This window comes from Choloepus didactylus, chromosome 3, assembly GCF_015220235.1.
Source record: "Choloepus didactylus isolate mChoDid1 chromosome 3, mChoDid1.pri, whole genome shotgun sequence".
NCBI classification, from domain to species: domain Eukaryota; kingdom Metazoa; phylum Chordata; class Mammalia; order Pilosa; family Megalonychidae; genus Choloepus; species Choloepus didactylus.
Genome location: NC_051309.1, coordinates 40107427 through 40126807, shown reverse-complemented (window position 1 = coordinate 40126807; position 19381 = coordinate 40107427). Strand labels below are relative to the sequence as shown.

At 37.2% G+C, this 19381-nt stretch overlaps 1 protein-coding gene across 1 annotated transcript in view; it reads right to left on the bottom strand.

The window, feature by feature from the left end:
- Positions 1-19381, bottom strand: part of NWD2 (NACHT and WD repeat domain containing 2) — a 249862-nt gene that overhangs the window by 12269 nt on the left and 218212 nt on the right. Inside the window, exons 4-5 of the mRNA XM_037828918.1 lie at positions 10974-11177; positions 3665-3809 (exon numbers count right to left, since the gene is read on the bottom strand). Of these exons, the coding sequence (XP_037684846.1) occupies positions 3665-3809; positions 10974-11177 (349 nt within the window). The remainder of the gene's footprint in view (positions 1-3664; positions 3810-10973; positions 11178-19381) is intronic.

Genomic DNA, 19381 nt, shown 5'->3' with positions numbered 1-19381 from the left:
TTACAGTCTATTCTTTGCAATGTGGCTTCACCATTTTATTTGCAGTACATGGTACCCAGGATATATACATTCGAATATAAATACAAAAGCTTGTTTCAAAATATAATCCTGTTCTGATTACTGAACAATCTGAATTATCCACGTCACTATTAAGTTCTACTATATCCATCAGAACAGGTAATGAGCAAATAATTTACATAACTTTACTTCTTCTAAAATAAACCATGTTATGGTTTATAATACACATGCTTACACACATGCAAATATGCATTATAAATCATTTGAGGTTCCATAAGTGCATTTGAAACTAGATTATTTGTAATGAAAACATCATTGTGCATGATTTTAAGGAAGAAAAATAAAAAGAAAGAAAACTAACGATTGGAAAGGAATTTTAAAACATGAAATCTTTTAAAATTGGCTGCCATTCATTCATTCATCTAATTGATCTTCAATGAGCATCAACTATGTGCCAGATACGCTGCTAGCTGCTCAAGATACAATGACAGAAAAATAGACAATTCCGAGAAAAATTGCTATTACGGAACTTCTAGTCCAGTAGAGGAAGGCAGAGTCACATAACATAGAGAAATACAAATAAGTGTATTAGGACTGTGCTAAGTCCTGCCTGAGGGGAAGAACATGGTGCAATGAGAACAAACAGTCAGCGGAGTTTAACCTACTGGGGAGATAAAGGAAGGCTTTCCTGAGGAGGTGACCATTGGCTGGGATCTGACAGAAGAATGGAGAGGCTCTGAATACACATGGCTGGTCTGTCCAAAAACTAAAACAATTTAATGTGCTATCCACAACTCCAATACTGCATAAAACTTACATAGAAATATTCTATAAAGTAATTATTAAGGAAATGGGAAATTTTATTAAAAATGGTTGAGTGCTTTTTAGTGGAACTCTTGTGACATTTTTCCCAGTAATGATAGTAACAGATAAAAATTTGTGAATCAAGTAAAACATACCCATTTATAGATCACCAGGGAGTTTTCTGTGAGCTGTGCCATGGGCATGACTATGTTTTACAAAGGCAAGTTGGTTAAGGAGGACAAAGTTACACAATCTATATCTACTCTTCTTTTTACAGAAGTGTGAGATCTTGTAATGTTGACAAGAGAAACTGCAAGAAATCTCTATATCATGTGCAACTGCAGCACATCTCATTCCCAGCCATCTGTGCAAAATGCTAGAAAGTCCAAGGGAGTAGCAGGAAGTTACCTTCCCAGAGTATCAAGAAAAGAAAGGAAGTTGTCAAATTGTAGTATCTATACATAATGGATGACATTCAGAAATATGCAATGTCACCTTTGACTCCCAGAAAACAGCTCAACTGGAACCTAACACTGTTGTCACAGCAACGGAAAGAGTGTGTCACTCAGGAGAGTGCATCATAAAAAGAGATACTAATAGACCAAGTAGGTGGTGCCCATCTGAGCTTGGCTTGGGGGAAAAAATGGCTCTGGAGAGAGTGCCTGGATGATGGTATAGACTTAATAAATATACCTGAATGAATGATGGGAGACAGTCAACTTTATAGAGTCGTTTGTAGAAGCAAAATATATCTCCTTGTGATTTGAAGGGATTTTATTAATAATTTCTGATATTTATCTATAGACTTTTTATCCTGTTTACTAGAATACTATATTTGTTCTCTGTCTTTGCATTTTCCTTACCATTCTAAAGCTCAATCAGACACAGTACCCAATGAATTTAACATCAGGGGTTGAGTTCCAGCCTGGCAACTGTCACCCAAGGGATATTAATCTCTTTACTATCCCTGAGACCACTCAGTTTTGAAGTACACAGAAAGGCACCATTTTGGTGTGTAATTTATTTCTTTTCCTCTCCATTGTTTAAGAAGATGATATCAGAAATAGTGTGAAAAATTATATCCAATGTAAATAGTACATCTATATAGATTCTATCTAGTATTCTTATTTTCAATATTTCTGGAAATATTAAAATAGTATACTATATCCATTTAGCAATTTTGATTGTGCAGGCATGGTCTTCAAATAACTTTGAAATGTCAAATAAATAAAATTGTCACGAACAAGCATATCATTAAGATGAACACCATTTGGACAGGTTCTTAGTGTGGAGTAATTAGGAGAAAATGTTTGCAGATGAAATACATGAAAACTTGAACTGTATGATTCTAAATAAGAGAGTGCTTTCCCAACGCTTGTTTGTGTTTTTACATAAAGAATAGGAAAGCTTATGCTTGGGTTATTTTTGCTAATATAGCAAATTTTTAGTAACAGAGTGGTTTTTTATCTTAAAGCTGAAGAGTTAGAGCCTCAAAAATAGATGAAAAAGTGCTAAAGGAAGCTGGATATATGTTAACCTATATATTTTAAAGATAAAGCTATTCCTGCCAATCTTAATATTTTCAGGGAAATCTAAAATATGATGTATTTTTTTGACAGCTTCCAGAAAGTGAATTTGCCAAAATGATTTATAATTTCTCTGAGCTCGAAATATATGTATCCTGGGAAGATGGTTTCAAGTTCCTTATAGGTTTTCACAAATGATTTTCCACTCTTTGAAAAAACAAAGTGAAAATTCAACTACTATTGCCCTTTTTTCAATAATTCTTTACTATCAACTTTCAAAATAAATGTACATATTTGATTATGTTTACCCAGTAGTATTTGTTCTCTGGAAACTATGACTGTAGTTTCTTGTGCAACTTCTAATAAAAAAGTTTCCTTTCCATTTCTGAGAAAGGCTAAAAAAAGTTAGTTGGCCTTTTTGCTCGTAGTTCGGAAGAATTTTTTTTTTTTTTTTAAGTTAAATTAGATCCTGCCACTCCCTTGTATCTCACTCTTATGTGGCTTCCCATTCTACCTAGAATAAAACATAAGGTCTTTATTAAGGTACGTGCCCACCCCTCGGACCCATCTCTGTCATTCTCTCTCTCCCTCTCTGGGCCTGGCCACTTCATTACTTTCTTTCTGCTACTAAGGACACGCGAAGCACATTCCTGTCCAGGGATCTTGAACTTGTTCATCCTTCTGCCTGGAATGCTCTACCTGGGATCTGGCGTCTGGGGCTCTGATTCCTTCTTGTCATTCAGTTCAAAAGTCATTCTGTTAATACTTACCCCACCTAAATCCGGATCCCCACACCCTTCAGCAGTCACTATTATTCTATTACTTCTTTATTTTATTCATAGCATGTATCACTTCTGAAATTATCTTGTTTGCTAATTTGATTACCTATCTTTTTTTTTTTTCCCCACTAAAAGGTAAGTTCCAGGAGACCAAGGACCTTGCTCTCTCACTCACTACTGCATCCCCAGTGCTTGGCACATAGTAAACACTTAAGAAATGTTTGTTGAATGAGTGAGTGAATGAATGAATGAATGGCTCAACTGAGAAACACTGGCAGAGTCTGGTTTATTATATCCAGATTCCTCTGACTTCTTTTTAAATCACATTTTCTGGAGACTTCCTCATGCTAAGTAAAAGCTTTTCTAGGAGTTAAAACAAAAGAACATTTGCCTCTCCAGGACACAAAGACATTTAGAAAAAATTAAATTTTCCCAGGCAGTTAAATGACATTAAAATTTTGGAATAATTAAAAGAAAGCAGTGAATGTATCTCTGATTTATCTATTCCTTAGTTTACTGAGGATGTGTGAAAATTACCTGAGAAAAGGTACCTCTTAGCTTGGCTGTGTTTCATTTTCCCCTTTTCATGTAACAGTTTTACAGAAGTCTTAAATATCTTCTTGATCTCATCTGATATCTCTTGCCATTTCTTCTCATTTTCAGCACTGGCAGAGGGCTGCGTCTATGGAAATGTAAAAGCAACATATTAGTCTTAAAGTCATCAAAGAGAATAATAATATTTAAGAACAAGAGAATTATTTTTTTTTGAGGGAATACTATGTGCCAACACTATGAAAGGTTCTTTACAAACAGTATCCCATTTAATCCCCCCAAATTTTTGATAGTTAGAAATTTTTTTCCATATTATGTGTGAACTTGCCCAAAGTGACACAAGGATGTGAACCCAAACAGGATTTAATTGGCTCCAGATCCCATGGGCATTTTTATTATACCATGTTTTTCCCTTTTGATTTTTTAAACTTTTTATTTTGAAATACTTCCAAGCATACAGGAAAGTTACAAAAATAATACAAACCCCAAGCAGAGAACCAACATACGCCAAACACCCCAGATACCCGTTCCAACAACTTTATTTTGCCACATTTGCTGTATCATTCTATCTGTGTCTATCTGTCAATTCACTTTGTGAACATTTAAGGGTAGGTTGTATACATCATGCTCCTTGAACACTTAATACTTTCATGTACATTTCCCAAGAACAGTATATTCACATATGTAACTGCCTTAAATGCAGTTATCAAGTTCAAGAAATCTAACATTGATATAAAGTTTATACTCTATATTCCAATTTTTTTCAATCATGTCCTTTTGACCCTTTACTCCTCACTTGTAAGAGCCCATCCAGGACCATATACTGCATTTAACTGTCACTGTCTTTTTAGTTGATTGCTTATTTTTTCCTTTATTAGAGAGTTGTGGCTTTAAAAAACAATCATGCATAACAGGATTCCCATATACCACCCTATTAGTAACATTTTGCATCAATGTGGAACATTCGTTACAATGGATGAAAGTACATTTTTATAATTGTACTATTAACTATAGTCCATGGTTTAAGGGTTCTCTGTGTAATGCAGTTCATTGGATTTTTAAAACATTTTTATTCTGTTACCATATATCCAAGTTAACATTTCTTCTTTTAATCACATTCAGTTAGGTATTTCGGCACTGTTAATTATGTTCACAATGTTGTGCTACCAACACCACCGTCCATAACCAAAACATTTCCATTGTTCTAAATAGAAACCCTTTACAGTTTAAGTCTTAACTTCCCATTCTCTATTCCCACTCTGTCCCCTGGTAACCTATATTCTAGATTCTCATTATTTGAGTTTGCTTATTCTAATTATTTTATTAGTGAGATAATGCAATATTTGTCCTTTTTTGTCTGCTTACTTCACTCAACATATTTCTGATGTCTTTAAGGCTGAATAACATTCCATTGTGGGTGTATGTGTGTAGGCAATATTTTGTTTATTCATTCATTGGTTAATGAATATTTGGGTTGCTTCCATCTTTTGGCAATTGTGAATATTGTTGCTATGAACATCAGTGTGCATTTTAGTTTCCTAGGCTACTCAAGCAAACACCATGAAACGGGTTGGGCTGTAGAGTGAGAATTTATTAACTTACGGTTTTGAGGCTAAAAGAAAGTTTAATTCAAGGTGTCAAGGCAATGCTTTCTTCCTGAAGTCTGGTGTTCAGGGCTGGCTGCTGGTGATCCTTGGTCCTTAGCTTGTCACATGGCAAGGCACATGACAGCACCTTCTGGTCTCTCCTCTTCTGTTCTCTCCTTCTCTTCTGGGTTCCGCTGATTTCAGCTTTTGACTGCTTCTACAGTGGCTTTCTCTCTGGGGACTCCAGTAAAAGAATTAAGACCCACCCTGATTGAGGTGGGCCCCACTTTCTTAACTGAAGTAACCTCATCAAAATTCTTACTTAAATGGGTTCACATCTACAGGAATGGATTAAATTTATGAACACGTTTTTCTGCATACATGCAGCTTCAAACTCTCACAGTGTGCAAACATCTGTTTGAAACCCTGCTTTAAATTCCTTTGGCTATACATATAGTAGTGGGATTGTCATCTCATACGGTAATTCTATACTTAACTTTCTGAGGAACTGCCAAACTGTCTTCCACAGTAGCTGCACCATTTTACATTCCCACCATCCATGAATGAGTGTTCCTTTATCTCTGCATCCTCTTCAACAACTGGAGTTTTCCGTTTTTATAATAGCAGCCACTGTAGATTTGATATGCATTTCTCTGATGGCTAACAATGTTGACCATCTTTTTCATGTGCTTTCTGGCTATTTGTATAATCTTCTTTGGAGAGATGTCTACTCAAGTCTTTTGCCCACTTTTTAATTGGGTTGTTTGTCCTTTTGTTGTTTGGTTGAAGGATTTCTTTATATATTCTGGACATTAAATCTTCATCAGATATGTGGTTTCCAAATATCTTCTCTCATTGTTTAAGCTCTTGTTTTCCTTTCATGATAAAGTTCTTTGAGGCTCAAAACTTTTTAATTTTGATGAGGTCTCATTTATCTATTTTTTCTTTTGTTGCTTGTACTTTGGGTGAAAAGTCTAAGAAACCATTGCGTAACACATGGTCCTGAAGATGCTTCCCTATGCTTTCTTCTAGGAGTTTGATAGTTCTGGCTCTTATAGTTAGGTCTTTGATCCATTTTGAGTTGCTTTTTGTAAAAGGTGTGAGGTAGGGGGGTCTTCTTATTTTTTTCTTTTCAAATGGAGATCCAGTTTTTCAAGTACCATTTGTTGAAGAGACTATTCTTTCCCAATTGAGTGGAGTTTGCCCCCTTGTCAAAAATCAGTTGATTTTTTTATTTGATAAATAAAGTAAAAGGAAAAAAAAAGAAAGAAAGGATTGGGTGGCTAAATTAAAGGAGATGGTGTCTAATTGTTTTATTGTTGTTTTTCTTTTCTATTCAGAAAGAGACAATAGTACCAGAAGGACTTCAGCTAAGAAAACATTCAGTGTTTAAAAGACCCACTTTCATGAGAATGGAGTAAAATAGCTAAAATGTAGACAATTCCAAAAGGACAAGACATGAGAAAAGCAGCCTTCTAATCTAGGGTGCCAAGGAAAAGAGGGATATAAAATTGGAAATTCAAGCCCCTGGAAATTCCAAGTTTGTGAAATAAGTAGGCATGTGAAGGAGCTAAAAGTAATTTTATTTCCTTTGTTACACATTTTATTTGTATTAAGAACAACTGGTACTCTCACTTAATTAAAGCAGTTCTGAAATTTTGGTATGTTTCATTGTTGGGCTATGCACAGAATGTTCCCATAGTCTTTGTTAATGTATTTTGAATAAAGGTAGATTTTATATTTAAAAATATCAGTTGGCCAAAAATGTTAGAGTTGATTTCTGAGCTTTCAATTTGATTCCATTGGTTTATATGTGTGTCATATATGTGTGTGCCAGTACCATGCTGTTTTGATTACCATGACTTTGTAATAAGTTTTAAGTATGAGTCCTCCAACTTCATTCTTCTTTTTGAAGATTGTTTTAGCTATTTAGATCCCCTTACTCTTCCATATAAATTTGATGAATGGCTTTTCCATTTCTGCAAAAAATATTGTTGAAGTTTTGTTTGGGATTGTGTTGAATCTATAAATTAATTTAGGTAGGACTGACATCTTAACAATATTTAGTCTTCCAATCCATAAACATGGAATGCTCTTCCATTTATTTAGTTTGTTTAAAATTTCTTTTAGTAATGTTGTGTAGTTTTCTATGTACAGATCCTTTATATCCTTAGTTAGATTTATTCATAGATATTTGATACTTTTTGTTGCAATTGTGAATGGAATTTTTCTTGATTTCTTCTTCCAACTGTTCATTGATTCTGTTCAAAAATCAACACCAGTGATTTTTGGGTGTTGATCTTGTATCCCACTACGTTACTGAATGCACTTATTAGCTCTGTTGTGGGAACATATATACCTCATAAAATTTCCCATCTCAAACACTCCCATGCATACCGTAACGTAGGATTAATCACACAATGTTGCAGTACACTCACTCCATTCCACTACTAAAACTTTCCTCCATCATCAAACAAAAACACTTTATCCATTATGCATTATGTGTCAACTCTCAATTTCCCTTGCCTCCAGCCTTTGGCAACCTATACTCTAATTTCTGTACTTATGAGCTTGCGTATTCTCCAATATTTTCTTCATAGTTACACGGGCTTAAATTTAACATCCCAAATCTATAACAATCTACTTTGATAATATATTAACTTCAATAGTATTAAAAACTATGTCCCTATACCTCTTTGTCACCTCACCTTTATGTAGTACCTATCATAAGTTACATGTTTGTACATTATGAGTCTCAAACCACTGATTTATTGTTATATTTTATGCAGATGCCTTTTAGATCCCATAGGAAGTAAAAAGTGCAGTTACAAACCAAAAATATAATTGTACTGGTATTTATATTTACTCATGTCATTACCCTCACAGGTTATCTTTATTTTTTCATTTGGCTTTGATCTACTGTCTATTGTCCTTTCCTTTTAGCCTGCAGAGCTCTCTTTAGTCTCTCTTGCAGGGCCAGTCTAGTGGTGACAAACTCCCTCAGCTTCTGTTTACCTGGGAATATCTTAATCTCTCTCATTTTTAATGCAATTTCATTGCTATATATTCACATACCAGATAATCACCCAAAGGGTACAATCAATGGTTCACAGTATCATCATATAGATGTACATTCATCACCACAATCAATTTTTGAACATTTTCATTACTCTAAAAAAAATTAGAATAAAAATACAAATAAAGAACACACCAAACATCCCATACCCTTTATTGCCGCCCCCTTCCCCCATTTTTTTGTCCTTGTTTCCTTACTCATCTGTCCATACACTGGATAAATGGAGTGTCAGTCACAAGGTTTCCGCAATTATACAGTCACACCTTAAAAACTATATAGTTATACAATTGTCTTCAAGAATCAAGGCTACTGGATTACAGTTCAACAGTTTCAAGTATTTCCTTCTAGCTATTCTAATACACTAAAAACTATAAAGAGACACCTATATAATGCATAAAAATAACCTCCAGAATGACCTCTTGACTATTTGAAATCTCTCAGCCACTGAAACTCTATTTTGTTTCATTTGTCTTCCCCCTTTTGGTCCATGAAGGCTTTCTCAATCCTATGATGCAAAGGCCAGACTCATCCCTGGGAGTCACGTCCCACGTTGCCAGGGAGACTTACACCCCTGGGAGTCATGTTGCATGTAGCGGGGAGGGTAGTGAGTTTACCTGAAGAGTTGGCTTAGAGTCTCTCTCATTTTTGTCAGATACAGTATTCTTGTTTGGCAATTCTTTTTTTGTTTTCAGCACTTTAAATGTCTTCCCATTTAAAGTGTCCAATGTCACTCTTAGTTGCTCTGCATCTGGGCCAGTGTGGCTCTTTTTGTACTCCAGTGATCCAATAAAGACCCACCCTGAATGGACGGGGCAACACCTCCATAGAAATAATCCAATGAAAGGTCTCGCCCACAGTTGATTGAGTCACATCTCCATGGAAACACTGAACCAATAGGTTCCAACCTAATCAACACTAATACATCAGTCCCCACAAGACTGCATCAAAGAATGTGGCTTTTTCTGGGGGACATAATATATACAAACCAGCACAATATATTACTATTCCATTGTCTCTGGTTGTTTCTTCTTAATTTTTCTCTATGATCCTATAAGTTATAAAACAGGAGAACTGCCTACTAAGAAAGTAATATTTAAACAACCTTGATAATAGTCTTATTCACACATTCACTTATTTAAGAATACTTTCGGCAGGAGTATCACGTGGGGTTTTGGGAGTAATTTAAATTTCCCTGTAAGATCATAGAACAAATGGAGAACTAACAGCAAGAGCCAATTAAATGGTAACAGATGAGAAAGTCCCTTCAAACCACTATGTAAATCTGGTTTCTTGAGGGATCATGTTCTTTGATATCTACATTTATCTGCTGTGATATTTACTCCTAGCATATTTGACTGGGGAATGATTCAAGTGAACCTTAATATTCCTATCCAGAAAGGTGATAGTCTCATAGATAACTATGTAGAATAAAGCATGTTAGGGGGAAGAAGAAAATTGAAGGATTCTGATATGATTTCATATTGCATGGAAAAAATGTTTATGTTGTATATATAAATGACAAATATACTAGGTCCTTAAATGAAGAACTGTGGTCAACCTCCTCTTGGAGCTGCTTGGGTGTTGACTGTATCAAGTATATTCTCTTTTTTTAAAAAAAGGGACATGTACCTAGGTCTTCTTTTCAATCATTCCATAAATCCATGCAATGAATAATCCCACCCCTTTTATCTTCCACCCACATTCAGGGGACACAAAGTAGGCAGACTTGGGACCCAAGGTGCAGAGGAGACAATATTTTTCCATCACACTCATGAGTGACTCAACATATAAAGGTTTACAATAAATTGATATGAGACTATAAATTAACTACATATAAAATGTTTAATGGCAAAATTTTTGAATTGAAAACAAAGACTATAAAACTGTTAGGCAAATTTTTAAAAGATGACTCCTGTGCCCTCACTCTCACCCCAAAAAAACTTTCACAAAATGAAAAATACAACTGTTGAACTCGAATACTCAATGTATGAACAGAGTGGACAGAGCTGAAGGGAAAATTGATGAACTGGAAAAATATAGGATGTAATCTCCTGGAAGGCAGCACACGGAAAGAAGGAAATTGACACTGTGAACGAGATTTAATAAGCATGGAGGATAGGCTGAGAAGGACTAATGTTCATCTAAATAAAGGCCAAAAAGGAAAGAACATGGAATAGAGGAGATGACTGAAAATTCTCCAGAAATGACAGAATATATGAATCCACAGATCTAGGAAGCATGACGTATACTAACCAGGAAACACAAAAGACACATTGTGGAAAAATGGGCAAAATAAGAATATTTTCAGATAAACACATGCCTAGAGAGTTTATCACTTCATAAAAGAGACTTGAGGAAGAAGTAAATACTTCAGGAAGATATGTTTAAGGAAGAAGGAAAATGGTCCCAGAAGGAAAGTCTGAGATGCTAAAAGAAACAATGAGTCAAAAAAGTTGGCAGGTCCCTTAGTTTTGGATTTAGTTGTTAAAAGGAACATTAGGGCCCATGGAAGAGCAGCTCTACTTTGTTTTTTTTCTGTGGAGAAAACCAGCCTTAAATGACATAAACGGTTTAAACTAATGGACAGATAAATCCTTGGGAGAGCAATATTTCAGAGAGGAAGGTAACTTACTGAATGTTTATTGCTTTTCAGCATTTCCAATTTGGGTCTGAGGTAATAAGCTGCTGGCACTGAGTTCTCATCTCGACAGAACCACTCTTCCAGTAATTTGGTATCCAGCTTTGCCTCTACGGCAGCATCCCAAATCATTTCAAACTCCGAGGCTTCGACTTCTCCAGGGATTCGGATGTTTCCATATTTTTCACCTAGTAGTCCCTGTGTATCAACCAAAAAGTTCAGTTTAGTGTATCACCAAGAAAGTTCATTTTGGGAGACGCATCATGCGGCCACTCAGTAAGTGTTAATAAATAGATAATGAGATACACTGTTTCATTAGTTTGCTCTAATGAAATAGTGTTTAATAACAGTGGGATATAGTTTAATCACAATGGGATATTAGTTTTCAATGGATTATTTAATAATTAGTTCATGTACAGTATAAATATGATAAACTATTCACATACTGAAAAATGAGACTCTCACCTCATAGAAATTCAAAATACAGTTTTTGCAGCAAATTTACTTTCTCAAAATATTTATATAATGAATCAAATGTTTTATTCTTAGATTTTTTTTTTTTTGTTACAAACATGAAAAGTCTTGAAGAAAATTGTTTGTAAGGAGTTGCCAGTAGGGTTCTAAGCCCAGAACTAGATTTACACAGCTACAAAGGGAAGAGATTAAAAATGATACCCCTTTCAGTGTCACTGGCAACTGAAAAACATTCAAAATATAAACAAAGTATCATCTTCTTCCTATTACATTAGCAAAAACAAAAACCAGAGAACAAAACATGTGGTCAAAGTTATGTGACCGTCTGAGGAAACCACAATAAAGTACAGGTGGGCAAGTAAATGGGTCCAATATTACTCTGAAGAGAATTCTGGCAGCATGTATTAAAAATCTTAAAAACGTATATAACTTTTGACTTGGAAATTTTTCTTCTGGGACTATGTCCTTAGAAAATCATTAAGGCTGTACATAAAGAATCTGGATGCCGAACCAGTTTTAACAGGAAAGAGACTGTTTAACAATGTAAACGTCCAGGAAAGGGGAATGTTTAAATAAATTTTGGTACATCTATTCAGCAGAATACTCCTCAGCCAATGAAATTACATTGCAGAACTATATTGATTTAGAAATACATTTATAATATATTATTATGTGAAAAGGCTCCATTAAAAACAGTATAAAGTGACTCTTATGTTATTATATATAGTATTTGTTGTGTGTATGCATATAAATTTGTATACCCATAAGAATACATAGCAAGATTATCAATGGTTATCTTTGAGTGGGTGGTTTTAAATTTACTTAGGTGGTTCTATGAATTTACTAATTTCTTTATTAAAATTATTTTGCAGTACACGTGTATTGTTTTGTAGTGAGAAAAACAGGTACTTAAAAAATTTAAAACCTAGTGATGCTGCCTGTGGTTTAGGCAACACTTCCAAGGTTGCTCTAACCATTTGCTGAAGTTAGTGGTTCCCAAAGTGTGGTCCCTGGACCCTAGTATCAGGAACACCAGGGAACTTATTAGATATACAAATTCTTGGGACCCACCCCAGACACAATGAATCAGAAACTTTGGATTTGGGGCTGATCAATCTGCATTTAAACAAACCCTCTAGGTGAATGAATCACTGGTTTAAGCTAAAATATTAGCTTACATAGTACCCAATATTTCAATTAATTTTCAATGTCTTAGAGGGAACATGGAGGAACTTGATCGATAGTATCCAAGGCAAATTTGTCCATTTAATACTATCCATGGAAAGCTTGTCTGTTTAATCTGTAGGCATCGTCATTCTTTCCTCTGGTTGACTAGCATCTTTAGTATGAACTTCAAGCCTTGTTTATCCACTGGAGTATGAAAAGTTGCTTTGGCTTCCTAGGGTTACTTCTTGGAACCTGTATTGCTAATTACTGCAATATCCACAGTATTCTTTTCATCTGTTACAGGCAGGTGAGACAATACAAAATGTTCTAGGTAGATCTGTGTCCAAAATAAGTTCATGACCTAGAATCTACTACAAGATGGCAAGCCCCATGATGTCAGAGGGCAGAGCTATTTGTTTCTAGCACATAAAAAGTATTAAAAAACATATTTGTTAAAGAAATGAATGAACCAAGACAGAGAAAGAAATTGTTAGAGTTCTGTTCTTTTCTTAAGCTTTCATTTGAGATGGCACAAATTGGGAAGTTTGTCAGTAGTACTCATTTCAATCCAGTTTAAGAAGGTCCTGGCTAAACACATCCCCAAATGGCTCATGACCTTTCTATCTCCTCAGGTTGTAATACATTTCATAAAACTGCCTACTGCAGGTGCTTGTGGTTAGCTGAACTCACTTCATCAAGCTCAGGTGTCCTCAGCACGTGCCTCCTTGACAGACAGGAGATAGAAACAACCCATTTGTTCTCTTTGGCTGCATAAGCCCCTTACAAAATGGGCTCAAACTCCACATTGTTGGGCTCCATTATTTCAGCATGGTAAGTGAGGGTGCATACAGGGTTCTTTAGAGCTAACAGTGCTGTAACTCCAGCTAACTGTATCACTAGAAGGCCAATTGAGAGCAGTTTAAAAAATCTGCATTTGTTTGGGGCCATTCTTGATAACAGGCTGTATGAAATAAAAATAATGTATGTCAAGTAGTTCTCATGTATAACAGTCCCTTTTCTAAAGTCTCTTATGATGAGATTGGGTAATTGTGCAGGCACAACCTCTCATTTTATCACAGATACAGAGGGATATGATCTTTTTCAGGGTAGCCAGACTGGTGATTATCCTATTCCCCTCGACTAATTATGGATAAGGATAGTCAGCACCCCCAGCCAGGGCTATCTGTCACGAGAAGGGTGTTTTTAGACTGAGATGAGGCACCCAGCAAACCCACATGGGCAGGTGAGAAATTCTAAGAAGTAACCACTGGGAGAAACTAAAAAGGCTGCAGTTGGAGTTTGGCCATGGCTGGAGGATCTGGTGGGTGCATGAACATTACATAAATGGGATTTGCCAATTGACAACTCTCCGTCAAGCAGCCAATGAAGCCCAGCAATACCATGGACCGAGCCACCACAATCTGAAGCAATATCCAGCCAGAATTTGGGCAGGAGTCAGGAAAGAGGGCAAAATAGTGACTTCTGAAACAAAATCTAGAGCCAGGGCACAAAACCAGGGCAAGACCTTCATCACAGCACTAACAATTTACTAACTGGTGTTCATGTTCTTTCTGCTGTAAGTAAGGTTGGTCTGAGATTAGTGCAGAGCCAAATCTATGGATCAATTTCTAAAATGTGCCCCAAGGGTTACCTGCACCTGAATCCCCCAGGATGCATGTTAATATGTAGGTTCCTAGATCCCTTTTCAGATCTACAGAAATATTGTGGAGGGAAAAGTCAGGAATCTTACATTTTAAAACGAGGTTTCAAATAAATCCAGAATTTGAGAATCACTCTATGGGTGAGGCATATGTGGTCTCATGAGTGACGGTAAGCAAGCACTGAAAGGGCAGGCTAGGAACACAGCAGATCATTACAAAAATCAAAATCACCTGGCACTATATACTAAAATTATTTGATCAATATAGTAAGGAGAAACATTCCTTAGAGTAGAGATTACCCAAGAGGAATAAATATCCTCATTGAATTCATATGACCAAAATATATATCGAGTGCCTACTATATATAAAGTTTTATATATATATATATATAGAATGTCAGAAAAGTAATAATGCACTGTAGGTTTAAAATTATGTATTGGATTGTTCTCTCCTGGTCTTTTCCTTCTCTCCATTGATTCTTTCCTTAGGTGGAATGCTCATAAATCATGAAGAAGTTATTTCTCAGAAATCCAAAACAGGATTCTACTTCAGGCTTATCTCATTATTTGAGAATAGCAACCAAAAAAATTATGACTACATTTTTCAGAAAGGCTCTCTGGGGTTGTGTGTGGTTACAGTTCTGAGGTAACATACTGAGAGTGGTTATACTTACCAGGGCCAGACAGAGTCAATTTAGAGAAAGAGTAAGTCAAACTCAGTAGTGAAGTCAGACAACTGCCTTAACTCTGAAACCACCTGGAGTATCCGGGATGATGCTAGGGAAGCTACAGAAACCATGTGCAAGAAGGCACCCTTCTCTGTTCACTGGCAATGGAACATGTACTACTCGACCAAAGGAGAAACAGACTTTCCAATCCTTCTGACTCCAATACCCAAGAAGCTTGTTTTTGCTTTGTTAAAACAACTTTGCCAGCTTGTAGGGGAAAACTTGGTGGGGAGTTGGGGTGGGGGGAGTACATTTGATTTTGCATTGAAGCCCATTTTTATTAGTTACACCATTGCTCAAACTGCCTGTGACCCTATATGGAAGACAGGAATATGACTAAAATAATTTTCAGCATTTTATTTAATTGTTTAAACACCCTGTCGATACACTTTTGGGCATAAACATATGAGATTTTGCATAACCACCTTTCCAATCCACCTTTTCAAATGTAAAACATGTTTGAATATCCCATTCTTTAAACACTGAGAATAATATTAGACAGAGAGCAGAATCCAATTGAGTTGCTTAAGTACAATCTGGGGAGTTAACTCCAAATGGTAGAATAGCCTACAATAATTTTCTAATATTGTTAGTTGTAGTTTCTGTATGTAAAATTCTAGCATAAGAAATGCTTTCTGAATTACTGGACTCTATAACTAGGAACTTAAATGTAAAAGGATTCTTTGTATTCCCTTTCCATCTTATATACTGATATAGATACATCTCACTGATTTTTTATATCCGTCTTTATATACTGATATAGATACATCTCATTGATTTTTCTTTTCTATTGGGTAAACACTGATTCCTGTAGTTAGTTCTGCTTGGGCTTGCAATTGAGAATCTTTGGGGGCTGAATCTGATGGTATGCACTTTCAATTGTAGCAGAAATACTGTGGAAAACAGCCAAGAGGAAATGAAGTATTGTTGAAGGTGTCGGTGAATTCAGTTATGTCCTTGACGTTACTTGGCTATGGGATGACATGAAACACAGACGCAGGAAGGCTTTTTGGGGTTATGGATTTCATGCTATGGAGGGAGGTGGCCAGATGTTCCCTGGACTGTCTGTTTATGAGCCATTGCTCATGGGAGCAGCTGGAAGGAAAAAAAAAGAGATTTTCCCTCAATTGGAGCTATAACAAACATGAAGCACATACTCAGTTAATGCCCTATTCCCCACAACCCAGTCTGCAAAGAAACGTAGGTGGAATTACTCCTTCCTTTCTATAAGCTTCCCTTTCACTAATTAAATTTTTAGATACAACTCTACCTCACACATGATCTCATTTAATGTTTACAATTCTGAAGAGTAGGGGGAGTTGTAGATGAGGACATAAGACTCAGAAGCCTCAGCTGACGTGCCACCTTGCTAAGAAGACATGGTGGTATCAGGACGTGAATAAGAGACTTTTGATCCAGTACCCTTGCTCTTTATACTCAAGTTATCACACTAGTCTCCCTTCCGAAAGCACCTGCAGGCGGCTTGTTTACTTGTGATGCCTCTTCTAGCCAGTGCCCTTGGCAGGGCTACAACGTATGGTCATGCAGGTGGAATGCTGCACACCTCCAGGGGGCACTGTTCACAAAGGCTACAGCATGATTAGTACCTTCTGGAGCTGTTTGATATTATGGCATTGGGTGTTGGCATTTAGTTTTATCTGATTCATTGCTGGGTGGAGGGATAAAGGTGGTTGTGATATATTCCCTGGAGGTGATAGCCAACCCTAATATTCAGAGCTTCAGTTGTGAAATGAGACCAACTGAACCCTGCCAAAGAGTCAACTGCACCTTCTTCACACACGTGATGTGGTGGAAGGATTGGGTGATAGAACCAGATGGGCTGGAGTCATTTTGGAGTTTGCAGTTAACTTACATCCGTTCCAAAGTTTACAGCCCTCCTCTTCACCAGCTGTCTTACAAAACTGAGGACTGAGACATGCAGAAGGAGTACTGGAATCCTTCTTGAATGCTAGAGAAAGAATTCATTGAGAAAGTGAATACAAAAGAGGAGGAGGTTTTTTGGGGTAGGCAGGGTAGTGAGGAGACAGTTTTGGCCATATGAGAAGTGAGACATACATGGATATTCATTAAGCAATTGGAAATACGGATCTGCTTGTCAGAAGAGTAACCTGGCTGAAAAAATTGTTTTGGAAGTTATGATGAGTCCATTCAACAAATACTTATTGAGCACCTGGCTTACTTTGTAGGGTGACCCACTGTCTTTTGCTCAGGATTGTCCCAGTTTGAGCACTGAACATCCCAGGAAACCCCTCAGTCCCAGACAAGTTAGGAGAGTTGGTGACACTGTGAACAAGGCAGTCCCAGTCACTGCCCCCTGAACTTTCATTCTAGAAGAACAGTCAGATATTGGCAAGGATCAGATCAAGGAGAATTAAAGAGTAGAAAAAGAGCAGGGTTGAGGACCACCAACTTTCAGTGTGGCCAAAGAGGCAGGAGGAGGGAGAGCAGAACAGTGTCACATAAGTCAAGATGACACAGTTTTAAGGAGAGAATGGGAATATTGAAAACATTTATAAAGAGCACTAATAAAGCAGTGGAAAAATGGAAGGAGGACATGAACTGGTGCTTCATAGAACCAGAAAAAAAATGCCAACAAGCATGAAAGTAATATTCAGGTCTATTCAAATCAAAGAACTAAAAATTAAAGCATGAATGTGACACAGTCCTTTTGCTTATCATACTCATGAGGAAATAATACTCAGTGATGTCAGGCAAAAAGAAAATGGGCACTCTCAGACAGAGAGTGTCAATAAAAATGGGCATAACCTTGCTGAGAAGGCAATTTGGCAGTAGGTATAAAATTCTTCTTAATACATGCATAAAGAGTTATGTACAGAGGAGATCCAAGATGGTGGATTAGGAGACACAGAAGAAAATTCTCCTCCATGAAAAACACTAGATAAAAGACAGAAAGTGCTCCAAAATACCAGTTCCAGGTTCCACCGCCTGGGCAGGGACTTACATATTGGTAGTGACTGAACACTTGGAGAAACTAAGAGCCTGGGTTCGGAATCGTGTAAGTCTTTGACCTGGAGAGCTGCTGGGAAAACAGCAGCCGGACTCATGCTGTGTTTGGAGGTGGGTCAGAGTGGGACCTGGGGAATGGCCAGGTAGATGTCAGAGGGAGCTGCGGTTGATTGAGGTGGGGAGTACCTTCCATGCCCCGGGCACTGGCCTCGGTAACTGGTGTGAGTGATAGCCTTTTGCACACCCACGGGTGAAGGCCCCCGAGTCACAGACAAGCCACTGCAGCAAGCAGATGATTGTGGAAGTGGGTTATTTTCCACACCCAGCAGAATCATCTTTGAAGTGGGCTGGGAGCCACCCCTTCAAAGCACTGCAGCTGAGAGCCTCCTAAAGGGAACTCAGGATTCAGCTGGCTCATGACAGCGCAATTCCTCCTCTGCAGAAGCCCAGGGGGTGCACATCCTAGAGGCAGGGAACCTGCACAGAAGTGATAAGAGCCCTACACCAAGCACAGGGACTTGTAGGTCCACAGCAGAGAGGGACTGAGGGGAGTCTAAGCTGAAGGGGTGGATGCCTGGTGCAGCCCCAGGGTATCATAGCCACAAGTCCAGGAACAGCCGGGAGTTCTGGGTTTTAAAGACTTTTTTCCTGCCAAACTGCACAGGACACAACCCCTACTCACAGGGCTGGCGGTCCCCACTGCACATGGAAAACTGGTGCACTGATGGGGCATCCACATGGTTTGGACCCCTACTCGCCATATAAACGAAGTTGGGGAGAACTGGATTGAGGATAAGAGGTGGCTTGGGAGCGCCATCTGATGGGATGTCAGGGAAAGTGCACTGCATCAAGCTGTAGCTCTGTCAAATTATAGATAATTGTTTAAATAAGCCTGCATATCCCAAAAGAACCCTGTCAAGATAAGCAAATGCCAAGAGGCCAAAAACAACAGAAAATTATAAAGCATATGAAGAAACCAGAAGATATGGATAACCCAAACACCCAAATTAAAAAATCAGAGGAGATACAGAACTTGGAGAAATTAATCAAAGAAGTCACAAACACCAATACCATGGCTCAGGATATAAAGGACATCAAGAAGATCCTAGAAGGGCATAAAGAAGAATTTGCAAGAGTAAATAAAAAAAATAGCAGCTCTTATGGAAATAAAAGAAACTTTTGATCAAATTAAAAAGAGTCTTGACACATATAGTAACCATCAAAGATTTAGAACATTCACAAATCTCTACACACTCCTAAACAATCAGTGGGTTAAAGAAGAAATAGCAAGATAAATTGCTAAATATCTACAGACGAATGAAAATGAGAGCACAATATATCAAAACTTATCAGATGCAGTGAAGGTGGTATTGAGGGGAAATTTA